The following is a 19,514-nucleotide window of genomic DNA, read 5'->3' on the forward strand; positions in this document are numbered from 1 at the left end:
AAACGATGACTGCAGTCAGCTGCAATTTAGATAGGCTGACTTGCTGGAGATGGAGGATGGTGCTGAATGCTGTCTGTGTCAGAAGTGCCTTACTTGATTTACAATTGTAAAAAGTTGGCCTCGAGCAGTAAAAAGTACAAATCTGACTCTGGTAGTTGGGAAAAGTCTGTTAAAAGTTTCCCACTAATCAAAAAAGTAAATATGGAACACAGACCCTGTGTTGAAGGTGTGTGCAGGTGGCTTGAAAGGGCAGTGTGTGGGTGGGGAGTGATTCTTGCAGAGTTCACATGCATGTAATTTCATATGGATGTTATTTGCTGCTGGGGTCCAGCGGTATTGCAGATAATTTAGTATGATACTGACTGACCCTGTACACTATCTGCAATACCCCTTGACCCCAGAAGCAAATAACATCCATATGAAAAGCAAAAATCACTGCCCCTCCTTTATGAAATGCAACAAACACCATTGTATGATATGTGAAATGAACAGATCTATTAAATGCAATAATCACCCCTAGTATGAAATGCAACTATAACACCAATATTCAATGTTATCATCAGGCTCTTTTAGAGGAGTGCTTCAGCCACCTCATTTTGGTAAGCACCGGGTGTCATCGTTTCTCCTCATCCTGTGCGGTAAGTGGAGTTGCACCGGCCCTGAATTCCCCCGTCGCACCCCACCCAGCTACTTTTTCATGCCACCCGGCTGGAAAAAAATTCTGGGGAGAACACTGAAGTCGAGAAATACCTTCTAACTTAGTTAAAGAATCCCGGTTTCTTTCTTCATCCATTTGGGACAAACTGTTGTCCAAGCAGATGCCAATCTTTTTAAATATTAAATCTTCAGTGACCAGGGTGTTCTTTAACACATGTGTGAAAATCTTAAGAAGACGCTGACAGGAATCTTGGAGTTTTACCCTGCAAGAAAAATAAGAAGCCGATGTTTGTTTTTTAAAGAAAGGAAAGCAAGAAGAGTACACTCATATTTCATGTGTTCCTCTAAACGAACAACAGGAGACAATCTCAACTGCATATCTGCAATAAATCACAATAGTGAACTTTAAAATCATAACTAGAGGAGCTGTTCCAGAAAAAGAACTTTTGGAAAAGTTAGACCTGTAACTTACAAAAACCATGCAGGAGCACGGAGAGTGGGAGTTTACTAGTTTAACAGCAGCTTTCACTGTTGAGAACACAGCCATGCAAACCACCTTCTTAGTAGGCTGTTTAGAGATTAACTTTGTGACGAAAACTGCTGCATCATATTTCACATAAGGTTAGGGTAGGTTAGTGTGAGCAGTAGGTAGAAGGTGATGGGTTAGTGTGAGAAAACTGTTAAGTAAAGTGATATATTAGTAAAATATCAGTAACTTTTACCATCAATATTAGCAAGTGTCCAATAGTAAAATATTGGTAATTTAATCCATATTATTCTTCCATCTTCACATGGTGACAAAATTACCAGATCTTTTTTTCAACGCACTACTGGAGGTAGATTAATAGCATTTCCCCAATAACTGGCCAGAGGCTATAAAGCGGAGATTATACTAGTATAATCTTGTAAACAAGATTTTCACTGTAACGAACAAAATCACTGCCATCTGTTGGCTCACACGTGTGTGTGTGTGTGTGTGTGTGTGTGTGTGTGTGTGTGTGTGTGTGTGTGTGTGTGTGTGTGTGTGTGTGTGTGTGTGTGTGTGTGTGTGTGTGTGTGTGTCTTCAACAAGGAACTTATTCAGTGACAATTAGGCCTCTTTTCCACAGGCAGTAGAACTGTATGCTCAGCAAGAAGTTGTCAGGCAGCAGTGACCAGTTACCAGATAGCAGCAAGCAGTTGTGAGAGTTTGAGAGGCATTTCACTGCCTATTAACTGCCTGTGGAAAAGAGGGCATACTTATAAGAATTTCATGGAAATGTGACTTTGCTCAGATTAAGCACAATTAAGTAGAATCCTGCTGCGCCAAAGGGAGAAGAACCATCGGCTCAGTTGTGATGACATGGCGCATGTATATTTTTTTTTTTGCTTGTATATCAAGTCAACATTTTACAAAAACGTTTGCTTGTATTGCAAAACGCTCTTAAACCAAGTTACTCTCAATCCAGGGTTTTACTGTACCGGTAGTTATTTCTTGTACATGTAGCTGGCTTCTGTTTGGGTAGGTTGTAGGGCTACAGTGCCAGCTCAGGAAGGGAGCGAAGGTTAGTCAAAACATTATTCCTGAGAGTAAATATTAAACATTTGGCATATTTTATTTACACCAGTGCATCAAAAACTGAAAAAAGCACAGCAGTTACACAAAAGGAACATCAAAAATCATCATTTTGAATACATGACACCTGACTGATTGCTCGGGGCAACTGCTCCACTTTTGCCACAGTTTAGTTTGCGCTCATCTTTGCAAGACGCATACACCAAATTCATCTTTTAAAAAAATCCTTAGTACTCCCATATATCCCAAACTTACTGCTCCTGTCGGGCAATCTGAACTTCAGACTGAAGCATTGTTTCTAAATTCTTTCCCTCCTCATTTTCTCTCGCTCTTGTCTCCACAACATCCTCCACATGAGACTGTAAGTCTTCCATCTCCTTAGTTAATGTAGTGACCTTCTCCTGCAACTGACAATTTTGAATAATGGAGAAAACCGTGAGAAAGCTTATCATGACTAATTCATATTATCCATGAAGAAGCTATGGTCAGAGGACGCTGTGATGAATCCATGTGGACACAGTGAAGTACTCGATGATTACTCCCCATTGTATTGGTTTATAAAGCAAACCAAGGAATATCTCTATTCTTCAATCAAACTTCATAAAGAGCCATGCTTCTATAAACTTCTGTAAAGCTTTTGTAGAGTACAAGCAGTCAGGCAGCACTTCTCACCAGAGAATGCAGAAAGCATAATTCACAGCTCCACTAGTGGCCGAGTCACCAAGGCAACAGCTTGGAAGCTTAGCAAGTCCAAACACAAAAACACTCCCATGTCTTTGCTTACATTTTACATGCCACCTGAATAATTTAACAGTATGTCACCTTTAGACAAGGAAAGGAAGAAAGGAAAATGAAAAGTTCACAACACCTGAACAGCCTGACTGGCAAGTTGGACAGCAGTAATTCTAACAGGCAGGAAATTAGCTGTACTTCCAAGTACAACAGTACTTCCAAGTACAGCCAATTTCCTGCCTGCAGATTTTAGCCTATAAAAATTGGTTTTAGAAGCAGCAAAGCAAATGTCTTATTGGCATCTTTGCCTAACATTTCAATTACAAAAACAAAACTCATTTAAAAAGAAAAAAAAAAAAAAAAAAAAGCCACAAGAGTCCCAACATATGACATCTCTAGTTCTTTTAAAGTGCACATCCCTTAAAATCCTCTATAATAAAACCCAAGTGTCTCTGCGTCCCATGTTCCTGTGTGTGTGTTTTGTAGCACTGCGCATGTGCAGGGAGGGACGCAGAGACACTGAACAGGAGGAAGGGGTGGCCGTGTGTGCGAGTCTTTGTGCCTCTGAAGAAGCAGGGCAACCTGCGAAACGGCTGTTAGGCCGACTATCCACTTACTTCATATGTTTTGATTGTACCTGCTGGATTAAAGAAAACTTGGATTATTGCAATCGGTGCCAGGTCTGCTGTCTGTTCTATGGATTGCAGAGATTACACTGGCCTCAATTCACGGAGCATTATCAAACGTTTATCAAACACTTTATCAAACGTTTGATAATTTACCTCATGGGTAAAATCTCACTAAGGTGTTATATATTTGTTGAACGTTTTATCGGTAAAACATTCGATATATATAGAACACCTTAGTGAATTTAAAATGAGATTTTACCCATGAGGTAAATTATCAAACGTTTGATAATGCTCCGTGAATAGAGGCCTATGTGTTATTATATTCTGAAGCATACTTGTATGACTCACTTCAATATTGATTGTATGGACATATACTGTGACCTGTGGACCCCCTTGTGTTGTTTGGATTTTAATTGTTTTTAATATTTGTTTCCCCTAATAAAGTTTTTATTACTTGGAAATCTATTCGGCATCAAGCTGAGCTCTTTATTGTATCCTAATATGGATGTGTTTTTCTTATTTGATTGTCTTACGTTAGTTATCCATAAAGGCACTTATCATAGTGTTACTGTTTAGCAACAGTGTTTTGGATCATATTGTTTGTAGTGTCGCAATGATACAGCAATAACTTTTTTTTATTATTTACGCCATCAAAGTGATACACATTGTTTTTTCATGAAAATCTAGGCTTTCTTCAGATTTTATTGGAAAAAAAATGAGGCGTAAATGCAGAAAATACTGTTCGACTTTCACATGACAAGTGCCACAGTTCTAAAACAACATAAAAATATATCATGTATCTCTTTTCCGGTTAAAATGATACCCTATATGCCATATTTAATCACTAGTTGGGATGTGGTGTACCATTTTCACCAGTCTGTGTGTTTGTAGCAATTGGATCTGATCACTATAGCACACAGTTTGGGGATCCCAGTGCTGTAAAGATACATTGCTAGGCAACAGCACAGCAATGTATCTGTACAGTGTTGTGTCTCTGAACTGTGTGCTATCAATCACATCTGATCGCTATGGGTGGCAGCCATTACAAGTGTCCATTAATTTTAAGGCCAAGTATAGGTGACACAAGGGGTCAATTAGTTAGGTAGGAGTGAATACATTGCTGGGGGAAGGGGGTGGACACTTTATTGTCTAATGATGACACTGCCATGCCATGTTATATGAACTCAGAGACAAGACAACCCCCAACACCCACAGTCCATCTAGGATGTGTACAAAACTTGCACATTAAAATGGCTCTTCAGCTTGCTTGGTAAAGAGGAAAAGAGAATAGAGAAATGTTACTTTTAAATTTAGGAGCACCAATTCTAATGATCAGCTTTTCCACAGGGCAGGTTTTTCACACCTTATCAATACAACATTTTTTTAACCAGATTGCTATAAATTTTACAAGTCGTGCCAAATTACCCTGAATAGGTCCACATTTCTACACACCTGAAGCACTAGCAGGTTCTTTTCTTCGAGTTGTCCCTTCAAACTCTCATTCTCCACATTATGCTCACCCTGCATCTTCTCCATGTCTCTAGTAAAGCGTTCCTCGGTCTCCTTCACAGCAGTGATTTTCTCAGAAATAAACTCCTCCTAAGGAAAGGCCAATGCACCAAAGTTACAACTTCTAAGGTGCAACCGGAATTACGCTAGACAATCCGGCAAGGAGAATTTATTCTGACACAAACTGTGGAAGCACCTTCCTTCCACCACAGCCTATAAAATGAGTCATTCTCAGCTCTACATGCTTCTGTTAAGGATTGGATTAAATGTAAAGCTACACCATACCTTTAGTTGATTTATCTGTTGCTCCAGTAACATCTCAGACTGACATTTCAATAGCTCGATCTCCTCTTGTAACTGCACCAGCTGACTGGTCTTGCTCTGTAGTTCAGTGGACAGAACCTGGCGCTGGCTATCAAGTTCTGTAACAACAAGCTGAGGAAAACAAACATTACTTACAATTTTGATTCTCAGTACCATTTAGACAACAGAGAAGATTATACATAAAAAGAGGTTAATAAGATTTTTTTTTTTTTTTTTTTGCTTCAACATGAATTTGATCAACGTAGTGCAAAATCAGCTCTGCTGGCCACAGACACAGCAATCAGACTGATTATTCTTTGGGGAACACTCCCTAATATATGTAGTGGGCAGCACAGTGCGTAGTACGGTAGTTAACACTGGCCCTTCAGCTAATCTTTGTCAGATTGGACAATGTCAGGAACACCTGATCTGAATATGCTTGTTCACGGTCTATAGCTAAAAGTAGAGGATCAGCAGGGCTTCCAGGCAATTGGTATTGCTTAAAAGGAAATAAATTTGGCAGTACTCTATAGTAAAAAGTTCTGAAAAAAAAACAAAAAAAAAAATCTTGTCAGAACTGGAATTATTCATTGTTAGAAGAAAATGGTGAGCTTCTGAGAGGAACTGACGGTGAGGAAAGTATGTAGTATTAATTTGCAGGTACATTATGTGTTCATTTTAACTCATTTTAAAATTTACTTTAAGAAAAGCAGAGAAACTCTGTACTAAAAGCATTACCCTTGCTGTCACTTTTGTCTTCAGATGGGGTTTAAAGAGAAACTCCGACCAAGAATTGAACTTTATCCCATCCAGTAGCTGATACCCCCTTTTACATGAGAAATCTATTCCTTTTCACAAACAGACCATCAGGGGGCGCTGTATGACTGATATTGTGGTGAAACCCCTCCGACAAGAAACTGAGGACTGTGGTACTCCTGGCAGTTTCCTGTCTGTGAACCTTGCTGCATTGTGGGAAATAGCAGTTTACAGCTTTTTCCAACTGCCAAAAAAGCAGGCAGCAGCTACATCATCTGCCAACAGTAAAAACGTCACCATGTAATAAATGTCAGAATGTAAATCAGGGATTTAAAATATTTTACAATGGGCAAACACTGACTAAATCATTTATACATAATTATTGTAAAAATGAAGCACTTTTTTATTACATTATTTTCACTGGAGTTCCTCTTTAAGTTAGATGTGTATACTTCATCATTCAAAGTATAATGCCTGGTACACACTATGCAATTTCCCATTACATTGACCATCAAATTGATAATTTGACAGGTACAATCTGATTTCCGATCGGTTTACGGATTTTCGAAAATCAGATCGGAACTGTTAAAAATCATCGATTCGACCATCAATCTGAGGGGAATTGCATTATGCATACCAAGCATTAGAGACCGAGAATCACCACAAAACACCAACTGGGAAAGAACTATTTAGAATAAGGCCAATAGTGGTAGCTTTTATGATTTTATAAAACAAACAAGGTCTGCATAACGAATCTGGTGGCAAAGCTATACACTTTAAAGGACACCCAAGGCAAAAATAAACTAATTAAATAAATGATTGTATCTATCTTCCTTCTCCTAAAAATGACTTTCAGATATTTCACAGTTTTATTTTATGTTTAAATCTACTTATTAAGTTAACTGTTTTTGCTCAAGGACACATTCATTGAAGTATGCCAGAGCTAAAAAATCTATGAACTATTGACCCTTTTTATCTCTTTCCTGCTCTAAGAAGCCATTTTCTGCTAGGAAAGTTTTTTTTATAGTTGGAATTTCTTATCAGTGAGGGTCACACTGTAGTCACTTCCTGTACGAGTCATAACTGAGTCAGCCCTTTACATACCTGATATTTAACTCTTTCAGGAAGAAAGAAAAAAAGGAACAGAGCATAGTAATTTGTGTGCTAGGCACTGTACATACCCATGTCTATCTCATCATGTCACCTCAGGTATCCTTTAGGCACTTGTCACCTCAGCAGTGTACTGCTTTGTCTCAATACCGCTTTGTCATAGTGACTTATTTGGTGTAACTGCCTTAGTTTCGAAGCCCAGTTACACACCCTTGAATCAGGTGGTTTTGGCGTTCGCCCTGAGGTGGGCACCGCTATAGCAGTAATGCTGTAGCGCACGCCCCACGCAAGGGTAATTTGGGGTTCTGGCGATGACCAGATCCTAAATTACTTCTCCCTCCGAATTGCTACGACTCAGGGGGGGGGGGGGGGGGGGGGGGGGAATAGTTTTTTACGCCACCGGGAAATTCAGCAGTCATTCTGCTCACCCTGTGCCCAACTGACCGGCGGTGTACATATACTTACGCCACCCCCTTCACCCGCATGCTGCATTTTGGCCTGGCCCTTCCATGTCCCTCCCATGCCTGCTACACTCCTACTACCTAACCTGGTGACGGTATGGCCTGTCTCCTGCAACAGAGGCCTGGCAGATGTCTGGAGGGGAGGGAGGAAATAAAGTTACTGGGGACTCTCATTCAACTACGTGAACTTGACAATTGATTCGGTCTGCAATGTTGGTCTATGGCTCAGAGAAAGCCACCAAAGGGAAAAAGCTAACATCAGAACGTGTAATTGGACTTAATATATTGGAGCCTGTGAGATTATACTGACCTCCTGTTTTTCTAGCTCCGCTGACAGCTTTGTCACTTTGTCTTGCAATGTATGAGTTTGTTGCTGTACTTCTACCTTGTGCATGTCACTCAGTTCCTGCAGACCGAATTTATGATTCTCTTCCATCTTAAGAACCTCTTCTCTCAGAGCATCTAAAGCCTGGCTTTTTTCATACTCCAGTTGTATTCGCTGCTGCTCAAGCTTCTCCTTAAGATCATCCTAAAAAAAATAAATAAAAAAAAGTCACTTCATCTGAAGTTACAAAAAAAACTGTCCACATGGAATGGAATCCTAATTCACACCTTGAGCAAGTTACAACTGAAGTCTCAGTACTGGTAGAGATGTTAAAAATAATTATGAGTCATTAGCTTTTGTTCAGAGGTCCACTTTAAAGAGAATCTGTATTGTTAAAATCGCACAAAAGTAAACATACCAGTGCGTTAGGGGACATCTATTACCCTCTGTCACATTTTCGCCGCTCCCCGCCGCATTAAAAGTGGTTAAAAGCAGTTTTAAAAAGTTTGTTTATAAACAAACAAAATGGCCACCAAAACGGGAAGTAGGTTGATGTACAGTATGTCCACACATAGAAAATACATCCATACACAAGCAGGCTGTATACACCCTTCCTTTTGAATCTCAAGAGATCATTTGTGTGTTTCTTTCCCCCTGCAGTTCTCATGCACTGAAGTTTCAAGCTGCTTGTTTCTTCCTGCAAACAGCTTTGCCTTTGTCTGTAATTCCTCAGTATGTGAAAGCCCAGTCAGCTCAGAGGACGATTTATCCAGCTTGTAAAAGATAAGAGAGAAGCTGCTCTAATCCTAAATAACACACAGCCAGTGTGCATAGAGGGGCCTGGAAGGGGGAGTTCATAGCAGAACCACAACACTGAAGAACTTGGCAGCCTTCCAGACACAGGCTGACAAGTGTCTGGAAGGCTGACAAGTGTCTGGAAGGGGAAAGATACATTGATTTATTACAGAGACAGTGATAGTATAAAGTGCTGCAGTAAGCCAGAACACATTAGAATAGCTTTTTGAACTTGTAGGATGATAAAAAACAGGATGCAATTTTTGTTACGGAGTCTCTTTAAACCCCACCAGCATTTCACCCCCAAATGTCCTGTAGTACTATTTATCACTCAAATGTAGCTTTTGTTTTTCTGTGAAGCAGCTCCCTAATAAGTGATGCATTTGATACAAGATGCAAAAACAAGCTGCAGTCCATATAATGTATCACCACATTCAGCTGGACCACATTCAGGATAGGCAACAGGATTTTTAGCTTTCCAAAAATAGAAGGAAAGCGCTCTTGCTGTGAAGAAGATCCCGGCTATAAACAACCTCTTGTGATTATTGGCATGCTGTATTGCTAGCAAGCCTGAGTGTTGACCACCCCCTCATACTCAGAAGTGGACACTCACCCTTTATCAATGAACCTCAGTTAGATGGGAACTTCTGCATCCATGTCCCCACCCTACTAGTAGCAACTCCTATGACTCATCAGGGGCTACCTTATCTGTTTACATTTGAGTGTACAATAATCATTTTAATTAAAAAAAAGTCTGTGGATTGCCTGTAAAGTATCCCAAAGGCACTGAAAGTCCCATCTAGCTGAGGTTTATTGATAAAGGGTGAGTGTCCACTTCTGAGGGTGAGGTGGTGGTCGACACTCGGATGCTTGGCAGCAATACAGAGTGTCAATAATCACAAGAGGTTGTTTATAGCCGGGATCTTCTTTCCTTGTATTTTTTATAGGGACTTTTACTTACTGGACTTAAAAAGGAGCACACCACCAGTTTTTACCTTCATTTTTAATTTTGTCAGCTCAGAGTTTGTTCTTGTTTAATCGGATTTTTAGCTGTAGCAACCTTTGACACTAAAAAAAAAAAAAATCCGACAATGTCAAAAGATGGAAACTTAAAGTTGATAGAAGACATGGAAATGTCACAGTGTGTAGAAATGTGTCAGACTGTCAGAGTAGTAACTGAAGGTCTAAGTACTGTGACAGCTCACGTATGTACATTTTAAAAGTGTTTCTAGCCATGCAATACATTTGTAGCTAGAAGTAATCTTTACCACTGCCTGCTGTCTGGTTTGTGAGATTTTATGATGGGTATTCAATAGATTTCCGCAGGAAATCTATGGATATGGAGAGATAGAGATACAGATACATACACACATATATACATATATACATACATACACACACACACACACACACCAAAAGTTTGGACACGCCTCATTCAAAGAGTTTTCTTTATTTTCATGACTATGAACATTGTAGATTCACACAGAAGGCATCCAAACTATGAATTAACACATGTGGAAGTATAGTACATAACCACAAAGTGTGAAACAACTGAATATGTCATATTCTAGGTTCTTCACAGTAGCCACCTTTTGGTCTGTAAGATAATATATAGAGCAACAGATTTTGATGGCTGGCTGTGTTGATCAGTGTGGTCGAATTTGTCGGAAATAAGAAAAAAAAAAATTAAGTATATGGCCACCTCAACAATTGGATCAGTGGTCATTAAAAAGCATGCAAAAAAAAAAAGAAGAAAGAAAAAAAAACCACACACACCACTTCACACAAAGCATGAACAGTGACAAAACAAAAAAACATAATGGAGCATATAAGTAGTGTTTATTTTTACTCATTTCCTCATTAAAAAAAAACAAACAAAAAAAAAAAAACTGAAAACATTCTTGGCAATGCCACTTAAAGAAGAAGAAGAAAAAAAAAGTGGAGGGTGGGGGATGGGACTGGGAGGGTGTTAAATATAAAAGCACCAAACAAGGCAAGCAAGTTGCAACTGGATTATAGACACACACACACACACACTACCATTTTTCACTATTCACAATATTTATATTAATCTTACACTGTTATTCTTGGGCCTACAAGGTTTAAAAATACAGACCCAGTAGCTCTCCAATACAATGCTACTGATATAACCATTTCCTACAAATGTAGACTACATATTTTACATAACAGCAGGTGGTAATACACCAGCGAGCATGCTGTGAAACCCAATCCTAGCAACAGGTTGCTTAGGCACACACCTACCTGCGCCTGTAACAAAGGCTAAAATGGTGAAGCTGGGTTTAATTACCATAAACAAAGCAAAACGCCACTTAAAATGTGCAGATCTGCAAAAACACAACACTGCAAGTCTGAAGTTAGCATAAAATCACTCACCCCACCCACTTAAGATTCCAAGATTGTAGAGACAACGCAGAAAGAAAAATACATATACCGGTAAATAGGCAGTTTACTCATCAAATCTATTCTTTACATATGTTGTACTATAATGCAAGAAAAACACCAGAATTTAAAGTGTAGAGCCTCATACACACGTCAGGCGACATTGCAGGGGGTGGGGGGTTAGGGGGAGCCACGCGGCAGGTGGGGTAAGTGGGGATGCTCCTGGCCATCCATTGGCCGTGGAAAAGCGGCTTAGGCTTAAAGGCAGGTGTAGTCATACTCACACGGGCGCAGTGCGGCCGGGAGCACAGCCATGAGATCATATCAGACAAGCTCTTGTTGAATTTGTTTAGAGGAAACCTGCGGCGATCGGCACCTGGATGGATTGGGATGCTTTTAGAATGTCAAGAAGCTTCCCTCTACTGAGATAAGCACCTAATTTTTGTCCCTTTTTATTAAACAATTCCAGATGACTTATTTATGTGTAGATGTTCTGCCTCTAAACCGTGCATACACACCTAATCTTGATTGTCCAATTTTACCACTAATATGCATAAAGTATGAGGTTTTGCCCACATAACCCGAGTTCAAGGTATTCCTCGTGCTAGCCTCATGCTACATGGAAAGGCTAAAATTAGCCAATGAAGACTGAACGTGTGTACGCACTTTAAAGGAGATTAACAAAATGTTCAGCCTTATTTCTTCTAGCCTATAAGTCCCTATACCTGTTCTAATGTAGCCTGTCTTACTGCAGCCTTTCCTACTTGCACAGTGGCTGTATCATCTCTGTTATATAATCTAATCTTCTTTCCTCTGACGGCTTTGTCAGGCTCAGGCACTCAGGCAAGAATGTGCTGCTCTGCTTGTTATAGGCAGAAGCTATACACACCCTCTCCACACCCCCTGCAGGTCCTGCGTGAGTCAGACTGAGCTCCTCTCAGCCTATCACATGCCATGTCCTGTTTTTAAACACTGCCTAAAACTGGCAATTACAAGCCAGGATTGCAGCAAGGAGTGGCAGAAACAGCACAGAGGGGCCCAGGAGAACATAATGAATAGAATTGTATGTTTTTTTTATTGTAAGAATTTTAGAGTACAGATTCTCTTTAATACGTAAACTAATACTTCAGGTCATTGGTCCACGATGAGCATGCATATCAGATGCTTTGACTCTGGTCTATAACAATGGCTGCATTCTGGTCGCAGGTGTGTGACTCAAACAACTAAAGCTTAAGCTCAGCAGGGCAGCCAGGCAACTGTCAATGTTTATAAGGGAATGAAGATGACAGCCCCTGAATTTCTTTCACTGCAGGTTCTCTTTCAGATGACTTTACCATAAGTACTGAGGTGGTTAAAGTAACCATGAACGCAAGAGAACATTTACCCATCCAGGAGTACCGATTCACAAATTGAATGCTTGCGCTTGTCCAGAGATATTGCTGGTAGCCCCTCGACATGACTCTTTCCCCCAAAGGGGAGTTAAAAATGGAGTATGGCAAAGCATCTCTGCCCATGTGTAAATTTTACATACATGTTTACATTTGCCCAGCAAAGTGATCTTCTGAGCCCTAAACACTGATTATCCAGAAAGTGTCATACTGTGTCTGTACATCAAATCTGTGCCACATTACAAAAAAATCATAAATAACTTATAGAAAACAGCCACTGCTAATGATCTCCTCCCAAGTATAATGTTGATTGATTTAGAAAGGATTATATTCACACACTAAGGGCTGGTGCAAACCAAGAGCGCTTTTTAAAAACACCAGCGCTTCAAAATGCGCTTGGCTAATGTATTTGAATGGGATGGAGCACACAAGAGCGATGTGTTTTTCCCCAAAACGCAAACGCGGGCCCGGCAGCATTTTTGGTGATTTCTGAGGCAATTCAGCCTCAATGTTAAGTATAGGAAGTGGAAAAATCGCTGTGAAAAGCGCTAGATCAGAGCGATTTTCCAAGCGTTTTTGTTACAGAAGCTGTTCAGTTACACTTCTACTGAAACAAAAAATAAACGCTACACCAGAAAATCGCTGGGCATGCTTAGAAAATCGCTAGGCACATGCCTAGAGAATCACCTTTAAAAAAAAAAAAAAAAATCACTTCAAAAAAGGTGCTGAGCGTTTGCTTTTGCACTAGCGCTTTTTGGTGTGCACTGGCCCCAACTTAAACCTCATTCCTACTAGCCATGTTTTTTCTTGCATCAATACAAACTTAACAGCTAATCAGAATTAGCAATGGTGGGTTCAATATTTTTCTCATATACGTACTTAAAGTGGACCTGAACCAGAACTTCCTCTCTGCTCTAAAAGACAAGCAACAGCATAACATTTAAAGAAAAACATGTATTTGTTACAGCTAACAGAACTCCTGCAATACAGCTGCAGTGCGTCAACTTCCTACTTTCATGGAAGCAGACAAAGGGTTAACATCCTGTCTTTATATATTAGTGGTGTATACCCAGGACTGACGAATTTCTGTGCTGACACAGCTGAGAGATCAAATTACACTTGTGATTACTTGAAGATGATAGGGAATTAGACAGGCTCTTCTCTCTAAACACCTACGGTGCATTTCTTTCTGTTTTCCTTGTGTCCTGTCCAAGAGTTCTGGTCCACTTTAAAGGGAAGGTGCAAAGTGCCGCTTGTGATCGCACTTACATGGTCTGTACACAAAACACTCCACACCACGTGAGCACAATCATGAGCGACGCAGAAGATGCTAACCTGGCAAGGTCCGCATCTGCAACGGAGGGGAACCCGGGCCACCAAGTGGGAGTGAAGCTGCAGCGATGGACAAGTAGGCTGCCGGCGGCTGGATGAAGCCCAAGTTAAGTAGGTCTAATTTTTTTTTTTTTAATTATTATTTTTTTTTTTTTTTACATCTTGTATCTTCCCATTAAGGAATATATATATATATATATATACTGTATGTACTCATCACTATCCACATTAACTTACAGAATAGTAAAATTGCTTTACCTGATGAGCAGCCCCTAGTTCTTGTGCCATTGCCTGGAACTTCTCCAGATGGACAGATGAAAGTTCTTGCTTGAGGTGGTGCAGCTCCTGCTCTTGCTGCTGCATCCACTGCTCCTTGGCCTTTCCTAACCTCTCCTGCATTTCCTTCTCCTTCGCTTCCAGGCGATCAGACAGGCATGCTTCCAGTTCTTCCACAGCGAGTGCATGCTCATCTCTGATCTTCTGAATCTCTTTAAGGTACGATGACTCTAAGGTGTCCAGGTTTAATAAATGGGATGACTCTAGATTTTGGACATTAGCTTCATGTTCCACGTTCTGGCTGTAAAGTTCTTCTTGGTGTTTCTGCAATAAATCCGATAAACAGGACAACAAGTTTTCTTCTGTATCTGACGAATTAAAATTGTGATGCCAATTAGATATATCCTCCTGAAATTCAGACACCCTGGTGCCAGTTTCCTGTTTATTGTTCTCTGAATTGTGAGAGCTCAGTTCTTCCTCTTGTGTCAGTAGATTGGAGATTAGCTCACCATCCTCATCCTTAGAGACCAAGCTCGACTGCGGCTCTCTCAAGAGATTTCTCTGTAGGTTTTCTTTTTCGACAAGCTGCCTTGTTCTAGAAAAAGGACAATGAAATAATGATTTACCTCCACTTAAAGACTCTGGCAGTACTGAAAGTAACACAGAACTCTGTACAGCTAGAACGTGTGAAACAACAGTGCATGCTGGTGCTGCATCTGTTAATAATTAGACTAGGATTAGAGTTATACAATAACCACAGCCTCCCTGGATGTTAATACGATGACATGGGTTTAAAATAGAACTAAACTTTCCAAACCAATTTGCTCTTCACTTAGTCTGTCCTTCTTGGAAGAATTTAAAGAGGAACCATAACAAAGAAAAACACAGTTCATTATTTTGGATTCCCACTTTTCATGTAATATTCCTGGTTTCTGCATTAGAAACACTTCCTATAGCTACGGTATATATTGCTGAATACTGTATGGAACCCTACCCTCCAAGTGATGCTTTGCCTAGGCTGGTATGCATCCCCAGAGCATTCTGGGAGACAATTTATGTTTTGTACTGGCTTCTGAATTCTCAGAAAAATCAGGGAGATGAGAGATTTTACAATGGGAAAACAATAACTAAATGATTCATAAAGTATATATATTATTTTTTTTAAACAAGTAGTATTTCATGTCATTTTCACTAGTTTCTCTATAAAAGATACCTGAGGTAACTTGACTTGTACAAACTGAGAAGCAGCATGTATGGGCAGCAGTCCTCATGCCCAACACTTCCCCCATTCACCTCTGTCCCCCTCTGTATTCTTGAAAAACAAAAGTTTCCATAAGTTGCACACTACTGCACAAGCACTGGCCTGGGCAGCATACATCCTTGATCTCTCTCCCGTTGTCAGGAGATTTCTGCACATGTGCACAAGTCGTTCCAAAGTGCACATGCGCAGAGTACTCCCAGCCACCGTCAAGGGCGCACATTCCGGGTCAGCACTTGTGCAAAGTGCGCAACTTGGCCAACCTGTCATTATTTATGGGAGAGTTTACAACGGATCGGAGAAAACTGTGGGGGGAGGGGGGGGAAAGCGGTGGGCATGAGTACTGCTGCCCATACAGGTCTGCTCCCTCCGATTGTACAAATCAAGACACCTCAGGTATCTTATTTATTTATTTTTTTAATTAAAAGAATAACACTGCCAACAGCCCTGTTTTGAAGCCCATCTCAAGTTTAAAAGGGCACTATGACAAAAAATTGTAACATTTAAAAAACGTGCAAACAAATAGGAAGTATGTTTTTTTCAGAGTGAAATGAGCCATAAATTACTTCTCTCCTATGTTGCTGTCACTTACAGTAGGTAGTAGAAATCTGACAGAAGCAACGGGTCTTGGACTAGTCCATCTCATCAAGAGGGGATTCTCAGGGATTTATTTCTATTCAAAAGCACTTACTGAATAGCAGTTGCTCTGTCCAACTGCCCCCCCCCCCCCCCCCCAAAAAAAAACTGTAGCGAGCAGGGAAATTGGCCAGCATAACTGTTTAAATCCTTCTTATGGTGGCCATACATGGTACAATTTTTTCATACAATCTTACCATTTCTATGTAATATAAGGGAACTGCCTAAGTTATACTTTCAGTATATTCACATAAATTTACCCTTATACTACATACAAATGGTAAGATTGTATGAAAAAAATTGTACCATGTAGTGGCTGGATAGTGTACTGGTTAAGGGTTCCGCCTTTGACATGGGAGACCAGGGTTCGAATCCTGGCTAGGTCAAGTACCTATTCAGTAAGGAGTTCGAGGCAAGACTCCCTAACACTGCAGGGTGGCCTCCTGAGCGCGTCCCAGTGGCTGCAGCTCTTGAGCGCTTTGAGTCCGACAGGAGAAAAGCGCTATACAAATGTTCGGATTATTATTATTATTATTATGTATGGCCACCATAAGGGAATATCTTTATAAAGAATAAAAGCCTTGCTGAGAATCCCCTATGAAGCTAGAAACCTGTCACTTCTGTCAGATGATTTCTATTACCTACTGTAAGTCACAGCAACATAGGGGAAAAGTAATTTATAGCTCATATTACTCTGGAAAAAAAAAAACAGCGCCCCTTTAACCATTTTGTCCTAATGTCTATTTGGCTGCTGCGCCCTCTCGCGCTGCAACCCCATCCCCCCCGTCCCCGGCAGGAAGACTGACTGCTTCTTTGAGAAACCGCAATCTTCTGAAGAACAAAAAAAAAAAAAGGGAGGAGGTTTCCCGTTCTCCCTATACTTCCTGGAAGCGAGGGTGTTCGCTTTCAGGATTTAAAAAAAAAAAAAAAAAAAAAAAAAAAAAAAATGTACACTGTACCTGTAGTAGTAAAAAGTAGTAAAACTGCATCCACATACTTTTTTTTTTTTTATTAAATAAACACATTACAACTATTTACTTCCCACAGCAAGAATAACATAAAATTTATGAAAAATGGAAAAAAATTACAATTGCAAAAAAACAAAATAAATAGTTACTTAAGGGTCTGAACTTTTTTAATATGCATGTGAAGAGGGTGTATTGCTAACATTTTTTATTATTAATTATAAGCTTGTAAATAGTGATGGACGCAAAACTGAAAAAAATGCACCTTTTATTTCCAAATAAAATATTGGCACCATACACTGTGATAGGGACATAATTTAACCACGTATTGACAAGCTGACTTAAAAAAACGTCCTGCTAGAGCCTCTTAATGGCCCCAGGACATTCTTATAAGTCAGACAGTGCTGCCGCTGCTGCTGCGCACATGCGCGCCCTCGCGCGTGCATTCCTGTGCAAATAGTGGGAGAAAAACCCACCAAAGAAAAAATACAACTTTATTTCCAAATACTACATTGTCACCATACTTTGTACTAGGGACATAATTAACATCTTGTGATAACCAAAACAAATAGGCAGATAAAATGTGTGTGTTTTATGTACAGTAGCAGTGTTTATATTAAAACTATAGGGGATGAAAGTGGAGAAATAGTGTATTTTTTCATTTTTTTCCTTGTTTTTCCCTTTAAAAATGCATAGAAAAAAAACTAATTACTGAAAACAAATATCAACCCCAAAAAGCACAATTGGTGGTGAAAAAAAAAACAAGATATAGATCATTTAATTCTGATTAGTAGTGATTAAGCTATTGGCAAATGAAAGGGATGAGCACTGAAAGGTGAAAATCGCTCTTGTCCGTTAGGGTGAAAATCGCTTTGGGGTGAAGTGGTTAAATTGTGTCATAACTGGAAGAAATAAAATGCATAGGTTTTAACTATGGTAGCATGTATTATTTTAAAGCTATAATGGCCGAAAACTGAGAAATAATTTCTTTTTCATAATATTCCTGTTAAAATGCATTTAGAAAAAAATAATTCTTAGCAAAATGTCCCAGCAAAAGAATGACTAATTAGTGGATGAAAAAACAAGATTAGATCAACTCATTGTGATAATTAGTGATAAAGTTAATGGCGAATGAATGGGAGGTGAAAATTTCTCGGATGCATAAGGTGAAAAAAGACTGAGGGCTGAAATGGTTGAAGGATACATAAGGTGAATAATCTAAAATCAGATTTACTTACCTGGGTCTTCCTCCAGCCCCTAGAAGCCTACCGTATTTTTCGGACTATAAGACGCACTTTTTCTTCCCCCAAATTGGGGGGTAAAAGTGAGTGCGTCTTATAGTCCGAATGCTACAAATATTGCCTGGTGCCACCTCTCCCGCAGCAACTTTCAGGCTGAGCATTTCTGAAACCGATTGGCTGTGAGCTCCGCCTGTGGGTAGAAGGTCTTTAGCAGATTAATTGTTTGCCCGCTGCCTACTAATGCCGGTGAAAAGAGAGAGATGAGCGGGCTAATGCAGCAGCGTGCATGGATGGCTGTGAGCGCGTCTGCATGGAGAAGGATCAGCAGCAGCTTTTAATTGTCTGCCCACTGTCTGCTAACATGCCGGGTGATGGGAGAGAGGTGAGCCGCTAATTAAGCAGCATGCACGGCGGGCTCTGAGCGCGTTTGCAGGGAGAACATTCGGTGGCTTTGAGTTGTCTGCCCGCTGCCTCTCCTAAGCTGACATGCCGGGTGCACGGACAGAGGGATTTTTTTTTCCAGGTATATAGTGTTTTTTCTAACATTGCATCACTCTATAATATGTGCAGATTACACAACACTCAGCATTCAAAATGAGTCTTTCAGAGCAGTCTCTGAAGTAATGACCTCTCCTCTAGCAGAGGAAAAGTAAACAGTTCAATTACAGTTGAGATAATAAAAGTCAGATAACAGCCCTCTCCACGACTAAGTTAGTCGGAGAGCTTAATAGCTTTTTTGCATAGAGATACCAACTGGAGTTTCTCAACTCTTCCTGTACTGGAAACAATTAGACTGATGTATCTGATCTTAATGTTTTTTTTCTTAGCTGTACTACACATACAAATCATAATATTTTTTTTTTTCGCTTCAGTGTCTCTTTAAAGGGAAACAATTTCAAAATGTCTATGTAAACCAGCAATTGCAGTTTACCAAAAATCAAAGTCATGTAAAAAACACTGGTCTGTGTGTACTAGCTCTAATGCAGTCAAGAGTATAAATCCTTAAAGAGAATCTGTACTCTAAAATTCTTACAATAAAAAGCATACCATTCTATTCATTATGTTCTCCTGGGCCCCTCTGTGCTGTTTCTGCCACTCCCTGCTGCAATCCTGGCTTGTAATTGCCAGTTTTAGGCAGGGTTTACAAACAAAAGTCATGGCTTTTTTCCCTTGTGGAGCCAATTGG

General features: G+C 40.0%; 2 protein-coding genes across 5 annotated transcripts in view; one reads left to right on the top strand and one right to left on the bottom strand.

Moving 5' to 3' along the window:
* Positions 1-19,514, top strand: part of PRMT2 (protein arginine methyltransferase 2) — a 486,423-nt gene that overhangs the window by 384,724 nt on the left and 82,185 nt on the right. The window lies entirely within an intron of this gene.
* Positions 1-19,514, bottom strand: part of PCNT (pericentrin) — a 168,027-nt gene that overhangs the window by 90,680 nt on the left and 57,833 nt on the right. For all 4 annotated transcript variants that reach the window (XM_068245316.1, XM_068245315.1, XM_068245317.1 and 1 more), the window contains exons 15-20: positions 14,211-14,823; positions 8,023-8,241; positions 5,368-5,517; positions 5,026-5,172; positions 2,468-2,619; positions 751-920 (exon numbers count right to left, since the gene is read on the bottom strand). In XM_068245316.1, the coding sequence (XP_068101417.1) occupies positions 751-920; positions 2,468-2,619; positions 5,026-5,172; positions 5,368-5,517; positions 8,023-8,241; positions 14,211-14,823 (1,451 nt within the window). The remainder of the gene's footprint in view (positions 1-750; positions 921-2,467; positions 2,620-5,025; positions 5,173-5,367; positions 5,518-8,022; positions 8,242-14,210; positions 14,824-19,514) is intronic.

Source organism: Hyperolius riggenbachi, chromosome 7 (assembly GCF_040937935.1).
Source record: "Hyperolius riggenbachi isolate aHypRig1 chromosome 7, aHypRig1.pri, whole genome shotgun sequence".
NCBI classification, from domain to species: Eukaryota; Metazoa; Chordata; class Amphibia; order Anura; family Hyperoliidae; genus Hyperolius; species Hyperolius riggenbachi.